Source organism: Sturnira hondurensis, unplaced genomic scaffold (assembly GCF_014824575.4).
Source record: "Sturnira hondurensis isolate 20B ecotype Veracruz unplaced genomic scaffold, ASM1482457v3 Scaffold0007036, whole genome shotgun sequence".
In the NCBI taxonomy this organism is placed as follows: Eukaryota; Metazoa; Chordata; class Mammalia; order Chiroptera; family Phyllostomidae; genus Sturnira; species Sturnira hondurensis.
In genome coordinates, this window is record NW_028079667.1 from 6,818,736 (window position 1) to 6,839,449 (window position 20,714).

Below are 20,714 nucleotides of genomic sequence, written 5' to 3' on the forward strand. Positions count from 1 at the left end.
ATGTCCAGAGAGAGGACAGCCTCACGGAGAGCAGGGTGGGTCTGTTGCCAAGCAGTGTACCTGAGTCTGTCTCCCTGTCTGCACCTTACAGAAACGCACCTAACATTGTGTAGTGCTTCACAAAGACAGTGCTTTTCTACACAGACACATCATATTTAATCCCCACACTATTCCCCTTAAGATGACATTTTACTTCTACTTTACATTTGTAGGAATTAAGTTAGGAAGATTGAATTAGCAGCCTTTATCCAGCCATGTGACTTTATACAAAGGCTAGAACTCAAATTGAGTCTAAGGCCTTTTCTCATTGATCAGGATTGCCTGCCATTACGACCAGCATCAACCAATCCATGGGAGACTGTCCAGCTACCCTGAATTTGTCCCTACCTGTCGCCAGAGCCATACCTTGAGGCGGGGCCTCATCCCTCTGTGGGCTTCACTGTAATAGTGTGGCTTGCACTATGGCCAAGTCAACCTTCTGAAAACACTGTTGCGGTACCCACTCCACTCTAGTTAAGACTCCCCATTACTCAGCGGTCCTGTCCCTGTCCCGGGGCACCACAGGACATCCACCACTGTCCTACGTGACCTACCATCTTTTGCTTCTCAATAGACTTCAGGCAGTGTCTTTACTATTCCCCATTAGAGTGCAGTTGGAGTAATGCGCATTCACATGTGAGACTTAAACAAGAGGAGCTCAGCCAGAAAGAGAGAACCCAAGTCAAGGAATGTGTGGGAGGTGGGGCTGTCACTGCTGCTTCTGTCCCGAGCCAGTCATACTCCACACAGCTCTGAGTGTGGGCATCCCCCATGCGGAGATGACTTTTGATTCTCACTGAATACACACTTTATTACTGCATTCCCCTACACTCAAGTCAACAACTGAAGGACTGAGATCTCTTCGGGAATACCTAATAGATCTCAGATAGACGCACTTGAGAGAGGTCCTGCACATACCTGATTGCTATCTAAGGCCTTGCCTCTGCAGTAAGAAACACGACTTCCCTGTCTATGGCTCAAGTTCAATGAGAGGTATTTATCCAAAATATCTGGATTATTTACCCAAACTAAATTGAAATAACCATCTCAAAGAGATGTTAGCATTCCTATGTTCACTGCAGCACTAATCATAATAGCTAAGTTGTGGGAACAACCTATATGACCATCCATGGATGACTGGATACAGAAAAAGTGGTATTTACATGCAATGGACTATTATTTAGCTTTAGAAAGAAGGAAATTATGCAATATATGACAACACGGATGAATCTTAAGGACCCTTAAGTGAAATAAGCCATGCACAGAAGGACAGATACTACAAGATTCTGCTTATATAAGAAATTTAAAATAGTCAAATTCACAGAGTTGGAGAGTAGAATGGTAGTTGCCAGGGCCTCAGGGGAGAGAATGCTGGGAAGTTACTATCAACCGGCATAAAGTTTGAATTATGAGAGGAAAATACGTCCTAGAAATCAGCTGTAGAAGGTTATGCCTATAATACTGTACTGTACACTTAAAATTGTAAGACAGTAGATCTCACGTTAAGTGTTCTTATCACAACATTTTAAAAAAAGAAAGAAAAGAATAGATGAAGATATGGATCAGAAAGTTCTGGAAGCAAAAACGAGTGTGGAAGCTCTACACAGGGAACAAGCTTAGAGGCTCCAAAAGCGGAGAGCAGACCCATGTTGCTGCAGTGCAGAGAGAGGACGGAGAGGAGTGAGCTGGGCCCCCAGCCGGTCCCGACCAGACTATGTAGGGCGTGGAAGCCACTGGGGAGTCTCAACCAAGAGCTGACATGATCTGCTTTGTATTTCAAAGCAATTCCCTGGCTGCTGCGGGGAGGACCACAGGGGACAGAGATGGTCCTCCCCTCAAGCAAGTTCAGATATTATGTTATTAGGGCCCAGCAAGTCCTGGACTACAGGACTTGCAGAAGCTACAGTGGTTCACAGACCCACACAGCCTGGCCAGTACAGAGGCTGTGGCAGTTCCAATGCACATCATACACCAAGGCACATCATAATGGCATTACCCAAGATTAAAGAGAAGGAGAGAATCTTAAAAGCAGCACAAGAAAAGGAGACAGTCGCCAACAAAGGAGTTCCCATCAGACTGTCAGCTGATTTCGCAAAAGAAACCTTGCAGGCAAGAAGGGTCTGGAAAGAAGTATTCCAAGTCATGAAAGGCAAGGATCTACATCCAAGATTGCTCTATCCAGCAAAGCTATCATTTAGAATGGAAGGGCAGATAAAGTTCAAGGAGTTCATCATCGCCAAGCCCTTATTATACGAAATGTTAAAAAGACTTATCTAAGAAAAAGATAAAAAATACAAACAGTAAAATGACAATAAACTCACAATTATCAACAACTGATCCTAAAAAAACCCCAAAACAAACTAAGTGAACAACTAGAACAGGAACAGAATCACGGAAGTGGAGATCACATGGGGTGTTATCAGTGGGGTGGGGGAGGGGGAGAATGGGAAAAAGGTACAGGGAATAAGAAGCATAATTGATAGGTACAAAATAAACCAGGGGAGGCTAAGAATAGTGTAGGAAACGGAGAAGCCAAAGAACTTCTATGTGTGATTCAGGACATGAACTAAGGGTGGGGGGATATGGGTGGGAGGGGGATGCAGGGTTGAGGGGAATAAAGGGGAGAAAGAAAATAGGATAACTACAATAGTGTAATCAGTAAAATATATTTTAAAGAAACAAATGACTTTTTGTTAAGCAACATATTCTTAAATGAATACTTTTCTGCTCTCGATTTTTCGTCTCCCTTTAATGATTTTCTGGTCAATGACTGATTTTTCTGCTTGTCATTTTTTAACAGATGTGGGAATGACCTGTTGGAGAGTCTGGCAACCCTCTCTGCACTCACCTATGGTGTTGTGCACACCCCCAGCAAGGGCACAGAGGAAAGGTGGCTACTTACCTCGGCGCAACGTATGAGGGCTACAGCCAGTGGACCCATGCGTTGGGCTGACAGAGAGCTGATGGGAGCTGGCAACCGTCTGCCCCAGGCTTTGGCCAGTGGCCACCTGACTGCTATTTCTCCCCAGAGCAGGTGTGGGCACAGCTGCAGCTGCAGAGTCCTTGACTTTGGGAGGGCTGAGTGGAGTAAAAATCCAGTTAGATGGCAGACATGCCCAGCCAGAAAAGCTAAGCACACTAAAACATACAAGATTCCCACCAGAGTTTTCACCTCAGCAGGCAAGGAAGTGATCTGAAACTTTAAATAGTTCACATTAAACCTAGAAAGCTAACTTTTTTTGGGGGGGGGGTTCACACAGGACTACCTATTTTATGAGACTCATTGCATCAAACTGTCTTCAAATTACTGTGCTACTCAAATATCATGATAGAGACCATATCACAGCGACCACAAGAAATTATAAGTTCTGGTTTGCTTGTACTTAAATTGGGCAATATTAAAAAACCGTGAAAGGGCTCCTGGACTTCAAAATAGGGTGATGTTGATATACACATTATACAAAACAAAGCAAAAGTTACAGCAAAATACTAGGATCTGAGTTATAAAATGCTCAGTTATTGTCAATTATGTGAACTGAGGAAAGAGAAACTCTGAGAAGCCAAGTGACTGATCAAAGGTCAGCACTGGGGAGTAGCAGGCAGAAATCAGAACTAGGTTCTCTGTGTCCTGGCCCAGAGCTTTTTTTAATATTGAACTTTTCATTTTTGTCAAGGTTGTCAAAGAGTAAACACCATTAGTGAAACGTACACAAAAAAATCTCTAAAATATAAAAGTCAAAGAGCACATTAATGACTGAAATTCTACCTGTCTTGTAGTGAGGACTCATTATTATCTTAAGTAAAATATATATACATATATATATATTTAACCTTGATTAAACTAATGGAATGCTACACTAAATGAAAATGTGTGAATTCACTACTGCTTTTTTTCTCAAACAAAAATAACTGAACCAAAGCAAATACATGTAAGGAGTGGCACATGGAACCTATGATGGGCAATATAAAGCCCAGGAATTTCGAAGATACTTATTTTTAACTAAAAAGTGAACTTCCCCTAATTATGTAAGCAGAAAGGAATTCAAGAATTCTTCAGTTTCTTATCTCTTAAGCAGCACCACACATAAGGAGGCACTGTTTCCCTCCCAAAGATGATAAGGTGAGAGTTCTCCCAAGACAAATTCATCTTGTGTGGGGAAAAAATCCCCTGTGGATCAACAGGCTGCCCTTGTTTTACGTATTCATTTTCCGTTACATAGGATCATTTGGTGCTTCACAGGCGGACAGAGCATAGTGAATGATGACAGGTTAGCGCTTTGCTCATCTTTTACAGCTGCTGCCTACTCCGAACCACCTGAAGTGGACTCTGGTGGTCACCTGCCCAGGTCAGAGTGAAGAACTAAATTCAGGCAAATTAAATAAAACTCTCAAGTTCAAAGGTACTCTTTCTTGAAGTCTACATCTGTAGTCTATTCCAGGTGACTAAGCAAAAGGTTAAGCAACAGGAGAGGCTTTTAAGAAAATTTATTATCATATTTTATACCTTATATATCAACTCCCTATAAGATTGAAAGCCAGGCAGTTGGGGGGACATTTGTCACCAGGCATGCCTAATACAGTGCCTGGCACACACTACTCAGTACTCACTTATGCAGTGAATCTGGGTAGACGGATGGGCAGGTGAATGGACGGGTGGGTGGGTGGATGGACAGATGGTGAATGAATGAATGCCAGGTACATTATAACCTAACTAACTTGCTACATTAAAATGTTTACTAGTTAGCATATTAGATGACAATAAGCAAATGATACACAAACATTAAGTATACTTCAAAGAGGTGAAAGAAATTTATTATATTGCTAGATAACTATGGCTTCTAGCTCTCAGCACCAAAGCAGTATGATAAAGAATGCAAACAAAAATGCATTCTTTTTTTGAAAACAGGAAAGGAAGCAAGCAATTTACAGTGTTTTTTCCATCCTTTGCCCACCAGAGGAGTGAAGGCAAAATTGGTTCGCTGCATGCTGGGTGATTCTCGGGGCAAGACTCTGTGCTTGCAGGCCAGTACCTGCAAGAAGGCAAGGGTGCCCAGCACCCACTGCCAGCAGAAGCCAGCCTCCTTACCTGCTGTCGCCAGGGCTCAGCCCCTGCTCCAGTATGCCCGCAGAGGAGGGGACAGGCCCACCCTCTGCGCTGCTTTCAGCCCTAGAGCTCTGGGAAGGGAGCTCTGGGCCTGCTGGAGCCAGGGTGCTGCCATCTGTGGGCGGGAGTGGCGGCTGGAAAGCAGGGGATATGTGCTTTCTATTTAGGGTACCACCCCGCCGGTAGGCCTGGAAGTCCATAAGCTTCACACCAAAGCTACACAGAGAGAAGAAACAGTCAACACACCATGCGAGCTGAAGAGTGACACAGAAGCCCATCAGTCTAAGCATGTTAAAACCCACACGGTACAGCCACCCAAGTTGCCCAGCATGCAGTGAAGCAGCAAGGCCCACAAGGATGGTCATTCCCATTACCAGGGCAGCAACTTGGCTTTACCCCTGAGAAAGCCAATGGGCCTGGTACTGACCAGGTAGTGACCTCAATCTGGGTGAGAGCAGCTAAAGGCACGTAGGCAGGCCTCATTGTGAGTGCCAGACATCACATGAGCCTGCGTAGGTCCATCTTACTATATACAAGCCCATTGTCTCAAATCTGTGTTTAGGGTGCAAGGTGAAAGCTGAGTGCAGAGTCCCACCAGAAGCAATGAAAGGTCTCACACCACACCGTCTCCAGCCATGATGCAGAGACAAGGGGTGTGCTTTGCAAAGAATACACCTGAAAGCATAAGACTAGGAAAAAATTGCTCTGGAGCAGAATATGTGATTGGAGAACAGGTCAGGAGAAAGACTCACTTTCCACTTAGGCTCACTGGTGTATAAACTCTAAAACTTTTTTTTCACTTCAAAAAATAAAAAAATTTATGGCTCCCTGAGCTGTGTTTTGGGCAGGGATAATGCCCCTCGGGCAGGTGACTGGGAACTGCTTGTTGTGTGCTAACCGGAACACTGACATTGCATTTTTGCAACTTACAATATAGGAAGGCAGGTTTTGCTGTGGGCACTTTTGTCTTCATGAAGTGTGTGAATGGAAAACTTCTGCACATAATAAATGTGTATTTCAGAGAGAGAAAATAGAAAAGTAGAGCATTTCCCCTTGCGATGGGTTAAAAAAAAAGCAGAAAAAACAAATCTCACTGTAAGATTGGGCAACTAAAATAAGACCTTGTTTAATTTTAATCTAAAACTACTTTGAGTGATATTGCCACATGTATGCAAAACAAAGCACGTCACTGAAAGGGCGTCTCTAATCCTGAGCACTGCTGGTAAGCACAGTGGCCCTGCATCACACATATCAGACAGGCTGGTATCTGACAACAAAAGTCACAATAGCCTTAACAACCTTTGAGGACCCTACAAAGTCCCCATGGAGCCTCGTATAGAGATATACTGTCCCACGCTAAGTTCAACACAGATATTTTTCTCTTTCAGAACTAGCAGGTACTGAGGCTTCCCAGCCGCACATCAGATTCAGCGGTTGGTTCCAAGAGGGGCCAATCATACCAAAAATGTGCCTCTTTAAACACTAATCACACAACTCACCTTGAGAGGTGGGTCGTTTACATGTTCACTCTTGGAAATAAGTCCATAACATTTAACTTTTTTCTTAATCTCCCCCCTAGTCCAGTACGTTTAGGTGAATCTGTAACAAGTGTAAGAGGCCAGTCCAAAGCGGGATGTATGCCAGACCAGCAAGGAAAGCATGAATGCACATGGTGCAAGTGTCACCTGAGAAGCCACACACCTACTTTATGGTCACAGTAATGTTTGCGGTGAACTAGAGCAGAATTCCCAAACTATCTAAACTCTGACGGTCCTGGTCCACAGTGGGCTACTCTCCCATGACAAGACCACAGAGGCCACACCAGACACTGAGGGCTTAACAATGCCCGTCTGAAAGTGATCCGCTCTAAACACACCTCTCCTTCTTGACCAAGTCCCCTTCCATCACTGCCATGCTGGCAGGTCGCTTCCTCTCCAGCGTCCCCGAGTCACAGTCATTTCCAGTGTGGGATGAATGATTGGAATTTGGGGGAGCAAGAGGTACAAATGCTTCTGATACATTAAATTCCACCTCTGCAAGAAGAAAAAGGAACAAGTAAATATGAGACAGAGTGCAGGGGGTGAGAGAGTTTTAAGACACCCCACTGGAACAGGAGCTTCATTCTCCAGCCCATAAGCCCTCCCCACTGCACAGGCAGAATCCCCAGACACTCTTATTATCTTAAGAATGGCTTACGGTACCAGGGGGAGGCAAGATGGGACTACAGCAGGGGAAAGGGCATGATTCAAAATATGTTACACAACTCCTCTGTTGTCTTTTTTGTAAACAAACACACACAAATACAAAAAAGGACAAGGAGTGTGGATTACTTATTGGAATCATAAAAATGCTATTTTATTTAGTTTGATATAAAATAGAAATAAAATGCAACATCAACTCCATACTGCCTATAGCAGTTTTTGCACGAGTCTTTTTCTCAAAGGAAATCTTTGGCAGAACGTCAATATTCATTCATTCACCATCACATCCTGAAGAAGACTGGTGAAGAAAAGACTCGTGTGGTTCTGGCATCATGTGACTTTCCACGGCAGGGGATGCGACAGCAGGGCTGCTCTGGGCAACGCAGGGACAGGAGGTCCAGATTTGGACCAACCGTCCAATACTTGCCCAACTAGTACCCTCAAAGGGGGACACAGAACCCCTAAGGAGCCCAGGACTACAACAGGTATAGTTTGAAAATTTATTAGCTGTAGGATGAAATCCTAATTCTCTGACAACCTGTTCAGAACTTCACAAACAGGCCCCAATCAACCTTTCCTGCTTTATCTACACCTTTGCACAAATCCAACTACCTGCCTAGAGAAACAAAAAGCCTGCTTCCAAGAGGAAACTCCTGCCTATTTAACGTCACCTCTTCCACAAAACAATCCCTGGTTTCCTTCCCAACATCTGAGTTTGTCAAATCATCGTTCATGCAACTATCCTCCTAATTTGCCATGTATTACAATTTCTCTGTTAATGTGGCTTCTTCTTCAGTGGCCCAAGTTCCTCCAGGGAAGATGGCAAGCACATGGCACCTAGTGGGCATCCACTATATGCTGAAAATGAATGATTCTCATGTTAAGTGAAACAAAATGAAATAACAAAATAATGTGGTTACCACTACGTCAAAATACAAGTACAAATCAACAGCCTGGAAAGAAATGTGAAAAAGTGACACCAATTACGCAATCATGAAGTGATTACTGATGCATTTTCTCCTTTAAAAAGAGTGTTTACACTGTTACACTATTGTGTTGCTGTGGCAGCCAGTGGAGTCACAAAGCCAATTACCTTCGGGGAAGAACCAGTCGGCGTGCTGAATGATGGGCTCGATCACCGCAACCACGTGCACAGAGGTGGCGGCTGCCATCTCGGCCAGTGTCCTGCAAAGGAAGTCCACAGAGCTCACGCGCTTCCCCTGGGCAGCCTCTGATTGCTGTCGGTTGACTCAGGGCCATTCAATTACTTTTAAAGAACAAAATGTTTGAGAATAATGCAAAAATTAAATCCACGAGGCCCTGACCTATGTACATGTGGGATCACCCAGGGAGAAAAGCGACCCCTCTGGGCTGCCGCTCCGCGGTCTGCAGTGTGATGGCAGCACTGCAGTGTTTGGGAGCCCTGTGGACCGCTGTGCATCCCATGCTGGTTTCACATTTGCTTGGGATAGGGACGCCTTCCCACGGGGACAGTATAACCCACAGCAGCCACTGTGAGACCCAGCATCAGCAGGAACTCAGCCTGCGCCAATGAGATGGCCAAGGGCATGATTGTCTCAGTGTCCTTCTAACATGTCACAAACTCTGAGCCCCTGCACATTTACACGTATAATGAAGGCTGTCATGCAGTACATGAACTGGTCCCCAAGATGCGTGTTCAGAAGCTGAAAGTGTCTGAATGCCAGGGCTCAAAAGGAAAACTATAAATGAGAATCATTATCTCTGCTTGTCAGGCTCATATTCCAGTTTGGAATCAGGACACCATGAAAGCAAACAAGGTGCCAAGGCCCAACATTCACTAAGCGCACACTGTGTATCAGTGCTTCAGGTTCTTTACCTCATTTAACTCAATTTCTTCAACACGGGGACTGTTATGTTGTATTATATCTTGGTACTTTATTTTATCACAGAAGATACTGTACTCCCGAAAAGCTGGGTCCCAGGTCTGACTGCCCCAAACCTGTCTACCTCCTATTACCACTCTGAACTTTCTTCCCCCAGGCAAGGAGAGCATTTTCACTCCAATTTCCAACCAAGCTGAAGTTCTAGCTCCTTTCAAATTCCAGTTTAAAAGGTAGGCTCTGCTTGCAAATTCTCTTCCCTACCCACCCATTTCTTACACCCCCTCCTTCCATCTAGATTCGAGTTACTCTCCAGCTTCAGGGTCCCACTGGACTAGGGAGGAACCGTCCACTCACATTCTTTTTGAGAAGGTGCTGTTTGTCTATTGATTCGCAAGACCTTTTACATATCCTGGACACTTCTGGAGGAACTCCATCCTAGTTTGTAAACTGTCATTAGTTTAAGGGGCTTTCTGACATAGAGAAGTTTCTAGCTGTAACTAGAGCCAAATTTATCAATTTTTACGTTGTTTCTTGCATTGTTTTGGTTTGGAAAATTCTCCTCTATCTCAAAAACTAATAAGTATTTACCTTTATGGCATTACTTTTTATGTTTAACTCCTTGGTGTACAGGGAATTTACTTGCTATAAGATACTATTTATATAGTTAACTTTGTATATCTACTCATCTTTCACTTTGCTTTATGATGTTAGATCTTTGTACATAATCTGATAAATACTTTCTGAAACAGGACTAGGCACACATGACTATAAATAAATAAAAGGTAAAAAGAGAGACTTTGATTCAGAACACAGCTGCATTTTTTAATGCAGACCTGAACCACTGCGGTTTTATGAAGCTGGGCAGCAGTGACGGGAGGCAGGACAGGGTAGTAAAGCTTAGGGACACAGACTGTAGCCAGCACCTGGGCTCTGCCACTTCTCTGCTGTACAGCCTTACCCAACCGCTTGTGCTCTCCAAGCGTCAGGCTCCTCATTTGTAAAAAGGAGGACAATAGCATTTCCTTCAAAAGGTTATTTGCGAGGATTAAATGAGATCATCTTAATGCCACCCTCAGAGTAAACATGAATGTTAGTGACCTCCCAACTTTCTAACTGATCTCCCAACTTTCTAACTGATCTCCCCTATTCAACCTGTGCTTCTCAATGCCAACAAAATTAGCCTTTTAAATGCAATTTGATCAAGTCATTCTCATGCTTAGAAATCTTGATGGTCACCCTCTCTCCATGACCCATAAAATAAGTTTCAAATACCTTGGCAAGATACATGAGGCCCTTCATAACCTGGCTCTGGCTTCATTACCTCCAGTCACAATCTCATGTCCCCTGTGCTCAAGTTATACAAAATCATGCAACACCTCTTAGCACTGGATACCTGGTACATCCATGCCTGCAACACCTTTGCTCTTTCAGGTCCCACCTGTAGGGAGCTATTTACCAAGGTACAACTCAAGTGCTATTTCCAGTGCAGAGATCGCCGTGAACTCCTGAGCCTGAACTGTGTCCCCTCAACAAGTACCAGTGCTATCACACTTTGTAATGTCTGTAGTATCTACACACAGCTGTGCGGGCAGAACTGATCCCAACAGCCCCTCATCTGCCCAGCTGCCCAAGATTGGGGCCCTCTGAGGACCAGGCCAGTGTCTCCCACATCACTCCGGGGCTAGATGTGGGACAGATCCCACAGGCTTCTTAGAGTATCAGCTACATGGAAAGATCAACTTCAGAACTTGCCTCAGTGCACCTTACACTAAAATGCGTATCTTGAATTACATAGTTCTACTCTCCCCATCAAGTGGAAAGAAATAAAGATAACACAATACAGGGAAAGATTACTTACCCTTCATTTTTGGCCCATAACAGGTTAGGGCCTAATACAATGGCAATGTTGCTGGGAGTCATCTTATTAATGTCGCTGGTCTGTGCAAGCTTTGCAAGGAATTTGATTAAATACCTATGGAACAAAAGAGAAACAGAAAAGCACCTACTCTGAAATCATTGCAGAAATATTATCTTCCTCATTAGGTTCCCAGGCCCAGAATGCTCAGGGTGTGACTAACTCAGAGTGCAGCCCAGGTTAAACATTTTACAAATTCCATGTGCTCTTTGTTTCAGAGAACAGACAACTTCAGAGCCTGGAATACCTCAAAGGTCTCCCTCAATGATTCAGCCTCTATTTGTTGTGTATTTCTAATCTATTTCTCCTTTATGCCCTCCTAAATAAATTACAAAGTGATTAACAGTGGGCTCAATATACACAGACACAGTACAAACTATCTCAGTAAAACAAAAGAGTACATACAAATGTAGTAAGACAGAAGTGCAGGTATGTTGCTAAAAAAAAGCTGTATTTGAAAATGCTTCATGTTGTAATCATAAAAATATCCAATTTATCATATAAATATACTCTCTTGCACTATAAAATAAAAAAATTAAGAACAACCCCACTATTTACCAATAGGGGCTAGTTAAAGAAATCACCACATACCCACACACTGGAGTACTTACTGTGTGACCATGAAAAACTGTATCTACTAATGTGCAAAAATCTCTTAAGATGTATATTAAGCAAAAAGACAAGGAGAAAAATGATGTATCCAATACACACTATCATTTGGTTTCGAATAAACTAGGGTTGTGAGAGATAAGAGAATGTACGGACGTAGGCATGCACATATCAGCTCACACACGCACTGACTCGCACTGACTCTCACTGACAGGCTACTCAAGAAACCAAAGCCATTGCTTGCGTCTCAGGAGGGGAATGAGGTGGCTGGGGGACAGGAACAGAGACATATTTTTTCACTGTACACTTTACGAATTTTGAACCATGGAAACATATTCCCTATGCAACACTGGTAAAAATGATCAAGAGTAAAGTAAAAGGCCAAATCCCGAAGTACCAAGAACGGGGATTCAGTTCCCACCATCAGACACTGAACAGATAAAGAACACCTGCACACTGTGCCTCCTCTCACAACCAAAAGAAGGACAACAAATTTAAAAACAAAAAGCAACCAGAACTGACAGAAAATCGAACTGTATACAAGTCTGACAACCAAGAAATTAAAGAAGAAACATTTATCCAGATTGGTCGGAGGGTGGAGAGGACTCACAGCAAGGCGGTGGCGCATTCACGTGCAGATAAATTGGGAGGAATAACTGGGGAGTGAGACAGACCAAGCGACCCAGGATCCCAGTGCTGGGAAAAAATAAAGCCTCAAAGCCTCTGACTGAAAACACCTGTGGAGGTTGAGACAGCAGCAGGAGAAACTCCCAGCCTCACAGGAAGAGTTTGTTGGAGAGATCCACGGGGTCTTAGAACCTACACAAACCCACCCACCTGAGAATCAGCACCAGAAGGGCCCAATTTGATTGTGGGTAGTGGGGGAAGTGACTAAAAACTGGCAGAGAGAGGAGCAAGCAGCACTGTTCCTTCTAAGACCCCTTCCCCACAGACGGTGTCACAACTCAGTGACCTTTGTTTCCCCACCCTGGTGAACACCCAAGGTTCTGCTCCTTACTAAGTAAGAGATGTGCTGAGACTGAAAAAAAAAATGGAAGAACAGATCCATCTTCCAAAATGAAAGAACAGATCAAGAAAAAATAAACAGATCAAGAAACAGCTCCAGAAAAAATACAACTAAGCAATGAAGAGATAGCCAATCTATCAGATGCACAGTTCAAAACACTGGTAATCAGGGTGCTAACAGAATTAGTGGAATATGGTCACAAATTAGAGGAAAAAATGAAGGCTATGAAAAGTGAAATAAAGGAAAATGTATGGGGAACCAATAGTGATGGGAAGGAGAACAGGACTCAAATCAGTGGTTTGGACCAGAAGGAAGAACAAAACATCCGACCAGAAAGGAATGAAGAAATGAGAATTCAAAAAAATGAGGAGAGGCTTAGGAACCTCCAGGACATCTATAAACATTCCAACATTCGAATTATAGGGGTAACAGAAGGGGAAAAGAAACAGCCACGAGTAGAAAACTTATTTGAACAAATAATAAAGGAGAACTTCCCCAGTCTGGCAAAGAAAATAGACTTCTAGGAAATCCAGGAAGCTCAGAGAGTCCCAAAGAAGGTGGGTCCAAGAAGGAACACACCAAGGCACATCATAATTACATTAGCCAAGATTAAAATGAAAGAGAGAATCCTAGAAGCAGCAAGAGATAAGGGAACAGTCACCTACAAAGGGGTGCTCATTAGACTATGGGCTGATTTCTCAAAAGAAACCTCACAGGCAAGAAGGGGCTGGAAAGAAGTATTCCAAGTCACGAAAGGCAAGGCCCTACATCTAAGATTGCTCTATCCAGCAAAGCTGTGATTTAGAATAGAAGGGCAGGTAAAGTGCTTCTCAGATAAGGTCAAGTTCAAGGAGTTCATCATCACCAAGCCATTATTATATGAAATGTTAAAGGGACTTATCTAAGAAAAGATAAAAACTATGATCAGTGAAAGGAGAGCAAATCATAGTTATTAACAACCACTCCTAAAACAAAAGCAAACTAAGTGGACAGCTTAATCAATAGTGAAGACACAGAAATGGAGATCACATGGAGGGTTAGCAACAAGGGAGTGGGAGGAGGAGAAGGGGGAGAAGGTACAGAGACTAAGTAGCATAGACGGTAGGTAGAAAATAGATGGGGGGAGGGCAAGAATAATATAGGAAATGTAGAAGCTAAAAAACTTGTGACCCATGGACATGAACTAAAGGGGTGGAATATGGGAGGAGGGGGTGTGCGGGGTGGAGGGGAATAAAGGGGGGGAAATGGGACATAATCAATAAAATATATTAAAAATATAAATAAAATCAGTTATGTAGCATATATGAAAGATATTAAAGATATACAACTATTAATTAATTTTTACCTTTTACATATAGGACAACTTAGTCCACAAATCCCATATACTGTCAACTGTACTTTTCACAGAATTTTCCCCAGTGGTGAAATGACTGGGCAGCTTACCTGTGAATGCCTACATGCTTCAGATGGATCACAGCAACCTAATGTCAAATTCCATTCCTCCCAGCAGCCCCAAGTGACCCCCACAGCACTTCTGAGTATGCCAAGCATGCTTGAGTTAAACAGCCTCTCTTCTGGGGATTGAACCTACTTTCACTCTTGAGTCACTGTATCTTGGTGGCTTTATTTCCAGAATGTCAATCATACATACCTAAAGTTAACAAAATTTGGTGGTGGCAACTTCTGACATATTCTCCATAAGTCTTGAAGTTTTTTGTCTTGATCCTGCACACTAAGAAAAAAAATTTACCCATACCATTTATTAAAACACACATTAGAAATCCCCATGTTTTTATGCTACATTAACAACGTTATCTCCAGTGATGGTGAAAGCAGTTGAAAACCAGAGCAGACTTGAGAAATAAACAGATCTGGAGTCACACAGCAACAAACTATTTAACTCTGAGCAGTCAGTTAACCTTACCAGCAACCTCCTGATGTGCTGGCCTGAAGTAAGAGGGTTGATTCTGCTGAGTGACTGAGGTCTCAGAGGTATAACCAGGTGAAACCACCTAGACCAATCGATGCCTGGCACACGGGAGACAAGACACCACTGGAAATTCTGCCTAGAAAATGCATATATTCATCCTGTGCTTCATGGAGCCCAGATCTCCTGTCCTAAACACAGCCACTAGAGGTGAGTTGGCCCAGCTGCAGGCTCCCAGATCCCGTCTTTTCCTTCCTCCATCCTGCTGTGAAGCAATTCCAGGAGCTCTGCTGCTACACAGTTTCAATGTGCAAACTTTCACAGACACAAAAAGGGCAGGTCCACATTGTGTAGAGCAGAGTCCACTCTGCTTACCAGTGGGAGATGGAATCAGAAGCACCCTAAAACTTAAAACATCCTTCAGCACTGAGCCAGTCTGGAGAGTTATGGGTAGAGATTAAACTTAATTCTACTCCAGAGGCCAGGTGATGTGTCCCTGGGATGGAATGGTGGCCTGTGTTGATAATTCTCAAGCACAGAATCAATACACCAAAAGATAGACACCAACTTTAAAAGTGTATTTCCTCACAGAGATGAATGTAAGCGTCAAGAACAGTGGGGAGTCAAGGTTTAGGAGCAGTGGAAAAGGCTACCCAATAAAACAACCCTGAAGCTCTCCCCTACCTGACAAATGGCCAGGTTCCATTCCTCAGTCCCACGAAAACGAATATTTACATCAGGTTGAGCCCTGTGCTGGGTTCCAAGGAGACAACCACAACTAGGAACTTGTTCTGAATCTAAAATCCTCACCATCTACCAGGGACAAAGTCTCTCATTCCAAAGGGACAGAAGTTCAAATACAAATGCATAGCTAAAGTGACCAGGAAGGTCTCACACCCCCTCTACCAGAACTGATCAGTGGAAATGGCTTATTTCTAAGGAGTGGGCGACAGTGTCTGAAGACGGAGGGAGTAGATGGAGGGTGAAGTTTGTTTCTCTTCCCTCAGCGCTAAGGAATTAGGCACCTTTACTTCTGCTCTGCTAAAACCAACCACTCCCAGACGGACTGACACTGGGGACAGAGGGATAAGATAAAGAATGGGAGCCTAGTCTCCAGGCCCTGCCGGTTTGAATTACAGCTCTGCCTGTGATTACTCAATACTTTCGTGGCCCTCTTCCTTCCCAAGCCTCAGTTTCCTTATCTGTAAAACGATCACAGCAACAGCATCTGTTGTTTAGGCTATTGACTATGGTTACAGGAAGTGAATGGTATAAGATTAGTACAGTACTCAGAATACAGTAAATGCCTAGTAAGGTTAAGCATGTCAACAGTACATTATTGCACACCTGAGGTTCCATGTAGCTCAACAGGTACATTGGCTGGTACAACACTTGTCCCCAGTGGCAGGACTTTCTTCAATATAAAAGTCCATCTATAGCATGGGTATATATGTCTTCATTCACTTAAATGACACACGTTTAAGCCAATGCGTAAGTGGCAGACTTCCCACACTAATAATGACAACACTCAGTATTTTCACCATCAACTGAAGAACTGAGACACAGACTGTTTAACAAATATGTTAATCTAATGTTATTTTTCTCATCCAGGAGAGTAAGATGATTTACAAATGAGACACAATATTACACCATTTTCTTTAACTTTTAAAACTCAGTGTTCTCTAAACTTACCTGGCAACTTGTGTCCATTCTTCATACAGATTAAAAGTCATCAAAGGTTCAGGCAATTCCCGTAAGTAGGACTTTAAAGCACCTGAAATTATTAACACTCTGAGTATGAAAAGGGGGAAGGCTGGGACTCTGAGGATACATTAGTCTGCAAATTGAAATGATCTCAATTACAATCTTCCAAATATATAGAACAAATCATGACTTGGTGGGAGTAGTTAAAGAAAAAATGCTCCTAAAAATTTCCATCTCTTGCAACATACAGGGTAGGGCAAAAGTAGGTTCAGAGTTGTTTATATGAAAAACAATACAAGAATTAATAAGTAATAATACAAGAATGGGGGGAAACTGGGACAACTGTGATAGAACAACAGTAAAATAAAAATACAAAAAAGAATAAACTGTGTTCCACATACTCACAACTGCAAACCTACTTTTACCCTACCCTGCACACTGACAGATCAACAGAAAATCAAATCAGCTTCCAAGCCATCTTCTTAACATACATCACTCCCCCAGGCAGATGGACACATTGGAGGTGAAAGAAGAAGAAAATACAAGCACCTCTTCAAATATATGGATCATAAGCCATTTTCCCATTTATGTAATATTCGGGGAGCGGGTAGAATAGGAATAGAAAAGATGTGTTTGTGTGTGTCTAATTTTTCCATCTTGTCACTTAAGCCTAAAAAAAAACCCATTTCACTTAAAACTAAAATCAACATTGATAAACTGGCTCAGACAGAACTCGCCCACCACCTGGAGGGCGCTCCTTGGAGCTCACCTGCTACGGCGTGGGGGTCTGAGTAAAACTCATCCAGGTGAGAAGTAGAACAGTCTAAAGCAGCTTTCAGTTTCTTTAACTTGGAGGCCCCAGCCCCAATTCGGAAAAGACCCTGAAGACGATGAAAAGCCATTAGCATCAAGTTCAAGTTGCCAGCCTACACTGAGCAGCACCCACCTGGCCCCAAATTCTAGTGCACCTCACCTGCAGAAGGGTTACACTGCCAACCCAATAGTCCTTGCCCCGCCCTGTTGCTAAAAGGCGCTGCTCCTCACCTCCTCCTTCATGCCAGTCTCCAGCAGCAGCATCACACATGCTTCGATGGGCAGCGCGATCTCCCGGCCACTCCGCTTCAAGTGTTCTTCCAATGGAGTCCCGAAGGCTGGCTTCTCTGCCCATTTATCTACAGCAGCAAACCAGTCAGTAAGACCCAACAACCTTGCGGCATCACTAACCCATTGCCTCCCCAAGCTACCAAAGCGGATTATTTTTAGCAGACTGGTAGCTGGGGCTTTGGGGGAGGGGAACATGTGTCCTACTAACTTTTGTTGTCTACCGCTTACTACAACATAAAAATGCAACAGGCCAGGAGGGGCCTTATGGGGCAGAAGCATGTATACATAGCACCCAAAGGCAGGGTGCCTGGGAGAAGGGGCTCCCACACCCGGCATCACACCCACATTAACATATGACAGGTGGGCAGACTTGGCCAAATGGAGGATACACGGAACACTGTACTTCTGAAAAAGAAATTTATTCTAGCCATGCAAAAAAGCACTGGCCTTCATCTAGAAGACGAGTAATAGAGAAGACTCCTTCAATGTGAAAAAGAAATAACTTCTCAAAACTTTAAACACAAGTCAAACATGGTCACACAGGACTGGAGATGCTGGGCGTAGATTCAGATGCGACACCCCATGATAGGCAATGCCTTCGAGTGCCATTCCCAGCAGGTCCAACAACTAAGCAGGAGAGAAGGCAGCACCCACAGCCCTACAGCACAAGGCTGGGAGCTATGCTGACAGCAGGAAGGCAATTTTTTACCTTATGTTCAGGTCATAGACTCCGCTTTGGACCACAAAAGATTTGGGCAGTTTGGCAGAAATACATACAAGAAAGAAGGAAAACAGAAGGAGGAACACAGGAAAGGGCTGTACTAAGTCAGAACAGGCAGTGGGGGTTGGGTCTGGCCTGCCAGGGCTGCAGGGAGCTAGTGCTGTCTGGGAGGCGCCTGGAAGCACAGACGGAAACCAGCTGGTGAAAACTCCCTGTGAGGAGCACTCAGTTTTTCCCAGTGTTAGGAAGGGCTCCCCTGCCTCTCACATTGTTAATGGGCATTTACTGTTGGAATCTTGGCTCGAAGCAGGCAGTGTTCTCTGTGTCCTCCTACATCTGCCCACACGGAAGAGCACATGCAGGGCCCGTCACATGGGCTGCACATAGGGAGGGGAGAGAAGTGAAACCCCATAAAACCATGGACTTGAGCACTTGTGAAAAGTTAAAATTCAACAGGAAGAACAGGTGGGCAGAAGCTGAAGGATGAGGCAAGGGAAGAGGGTGATGGACAAAATCAGAGAGTAAGCCACTCTCAGAAGTGTCTGGAGCCCCGTGAGACTGGTCCAGCCCTGGCCAGTGAAATTCCTAACCAAGCAAGCAGCCAGGGGCCTGGCCCTTCTCAGGCATAGGGCTCTGTGATGGCCCCTCAGAGGTCAGCTCTTACCTTGAATACTTTGTCCCTTTTATCTAAAGCAATGATTCTTGACGTGGGCAGAACACGGCCACCTGATGCTTCTGCTGGGGGGATACATCAGAACCACCCAGGAAAGTGGGGCCACTCGCCCCTGTCATCTCCTCCAGCACATGCCTGGTGCTGCGAGGCGGTGGGCTCCAACCCCCGCTGCACCTTTCTAGTAAACAGTGGAGACTGTGCCCTACTCCCCACCTTGTTCACATGTGAAAACCACTGACCTAGAAATAACTCCTGGTGCAAACTCCACCAAAGTCACTGGCCTCTCAAACAACACACCTACTATGTGCCAGGCACCACAGCAGCACTGGAGTTCACTGAGACTCCCACCCTTGGTGTGAGAGCAGTCTAATCATGAAGAAAATACAGGACATACATGTAAACACACAATAGCAATGAACAACACAAGACACATTTAGTGAGTCAGCGCATAAAGATGATACAGACAGTGTCACAGAGTATGGTGTCTGTTTCCAGGGGCTGGGTAGGCTGGGTGGTCCTGCTGGTGCTGAATCAGGCGAGGGGGCACAGTGCCTCCCAAAAGGCCGCAGCTGCCCCTTGAAGCCACACCAATGTTGCTACGTGGGAAAGCAGACCCTGGGTCACCAGACCTTCTGAACTTTCATGGGAAGCCAGAAATTAGGGTTATATTTTAAAAAGTATAGTTTTTAAATGATGGCAACTAGTTGTTTTTTTCAAGATTTTATTTATTTTTAGAAAAGGGAAGGGAGGAAGAATGAAAGGGAAACATCAATGTGTGGTTGCCTCTCAAGCGCCCCCTATTGGGAACTTGGCCCACAACCCAGGCATGTGCCCTGACTGGGAATTGAACCAATGACCCTTTGGTTCTCAGGCCAGCACTCAATCCACTGAGCCACACCAGCCAGGGCAGCAACTACTTTTTTAAAAAAAACTTTTAAATGAGATGTGCCAGTCTACAATTTCTAGTATAGACTATAGATGCTAGAGCAATTCAGGAGACAGTGCTCACTATTAGCTTCGGTTGTAAGAGAAGACCTTGCAAGGAGGGGAGCTTGAGGGAGTCTTAGAAGACAGACAAGAATTTGAAAGACCAAGAAGAAACCCTGAGAAAAGACTGGAAGCTTGAGTCCAGAAACTGACATTTCATCCCATAAGTCCATGCACAAGGGGACAAGGACATGGAACACAGACGTACAATGGGAGTGGCGAGGAAAGGTGCCACAGGCGGAAAACGACAGAGCTGACCACAGTGATGAGAAAGGAAAGAGGAGATGCCTCGAAGACTTTAAACCTGGATTGTCTGGAGAAAATGACAGCTGGCGTGAGGGCGAGTCAGTTTAAGGTGACAGCCAGTGATAGAGGTGAGAACGGAGGCTGTCAAATAAGGGTTTCTAGGGGGAAAAGGGGTAAGGGAGGGAGGGAGAGACACAAGAGCAGGGAGGGACAGCACTTTGGCAAAGGCTGCCTTCTGGTAAGGGGACAGAAATGGAGACAACACAGCCCTCATAGTAAAAGAAAACAATCGGGTGAAATGAGGGGAAAAAACTTTAACAAGAAAGAGATGGCCCAAGCTGTGTCAAATGCCAGGATGTGACAATTAAGACATTACTACTCCTTTGGGAATTATAGTGTTGTTGTTTTTTAACAGCAGAGTAATTGAGAATAGGAACCAGACTGTAAAGTGGGAAGGTGGTAGGAAGGTGCAAGTGGCAGGTGGAGATGAGTCATTCAAGGAGCCCACCAGAAAAATGAAGGAGAATGAGGTTAAATGGGACACTGTGCCAGCTGACCATGAGCGGGAGATCAGGGCATGCAGGGCCCTGGG

General features: G+C 44.2%; 1 protein-coding gene across 6 annotated transcripts in view; it reads right to left on the bottom strand.

The window, feature by feature from the left end:
* Positions 1-20,714, bottom strand: part of ARHGAP17 (Rho GTPase activating protein 17) — an 88,559-nt gene that overhangs the window by 12,410 nt on the left and 55,435 nt on the right. For 5 of the 6 annotated variants that reach the window (XR_005067222.1, XM_037051060.1, XM_037051063.1 and 2 more), the window contains exons 10-18: positions 17,436-17,563; positions 17,161-17,272; positions 16,380-16,461; positions 14,412-14,492; positions 11,068-11,181; positions 8,438-8,529; positions 7,020-7,176; positions 5,126-5,359; positions 2,942-3,117 (exon numbers count right to left, since the gene is read on the bottom strand). Coding sequence is in view for 5 of the 6 variants with exons in the window: in XM_037051060.1 (XP_036906955.1) it covers positions 2,942-3,117; positions 5,126-5,359; positions 7,020-7,176; positions 8,438-8,529; positions 11,068-11,181; positions 14,412-14,492; positions 16,380-16,461; positions 17,161-17,272; positions 17,436-17,563 (1,176 nt within the window). In the remaining variant the exon portion in view is untranslated. The remainder of the gene's footprint in view (positions 1-2,941; positions 3,118-5,125; positions 5,360-7,019; positions 7,177-8,437; positions 8,530-11,067; positions 11,182-14,411; positions 14,493-16,379; positions 16,462-17,160; positions 17,273-17,435; positions 17,564-20,714) is intronic. The other variant, XM_037051065.1, reaches the window with a different exon arrangement.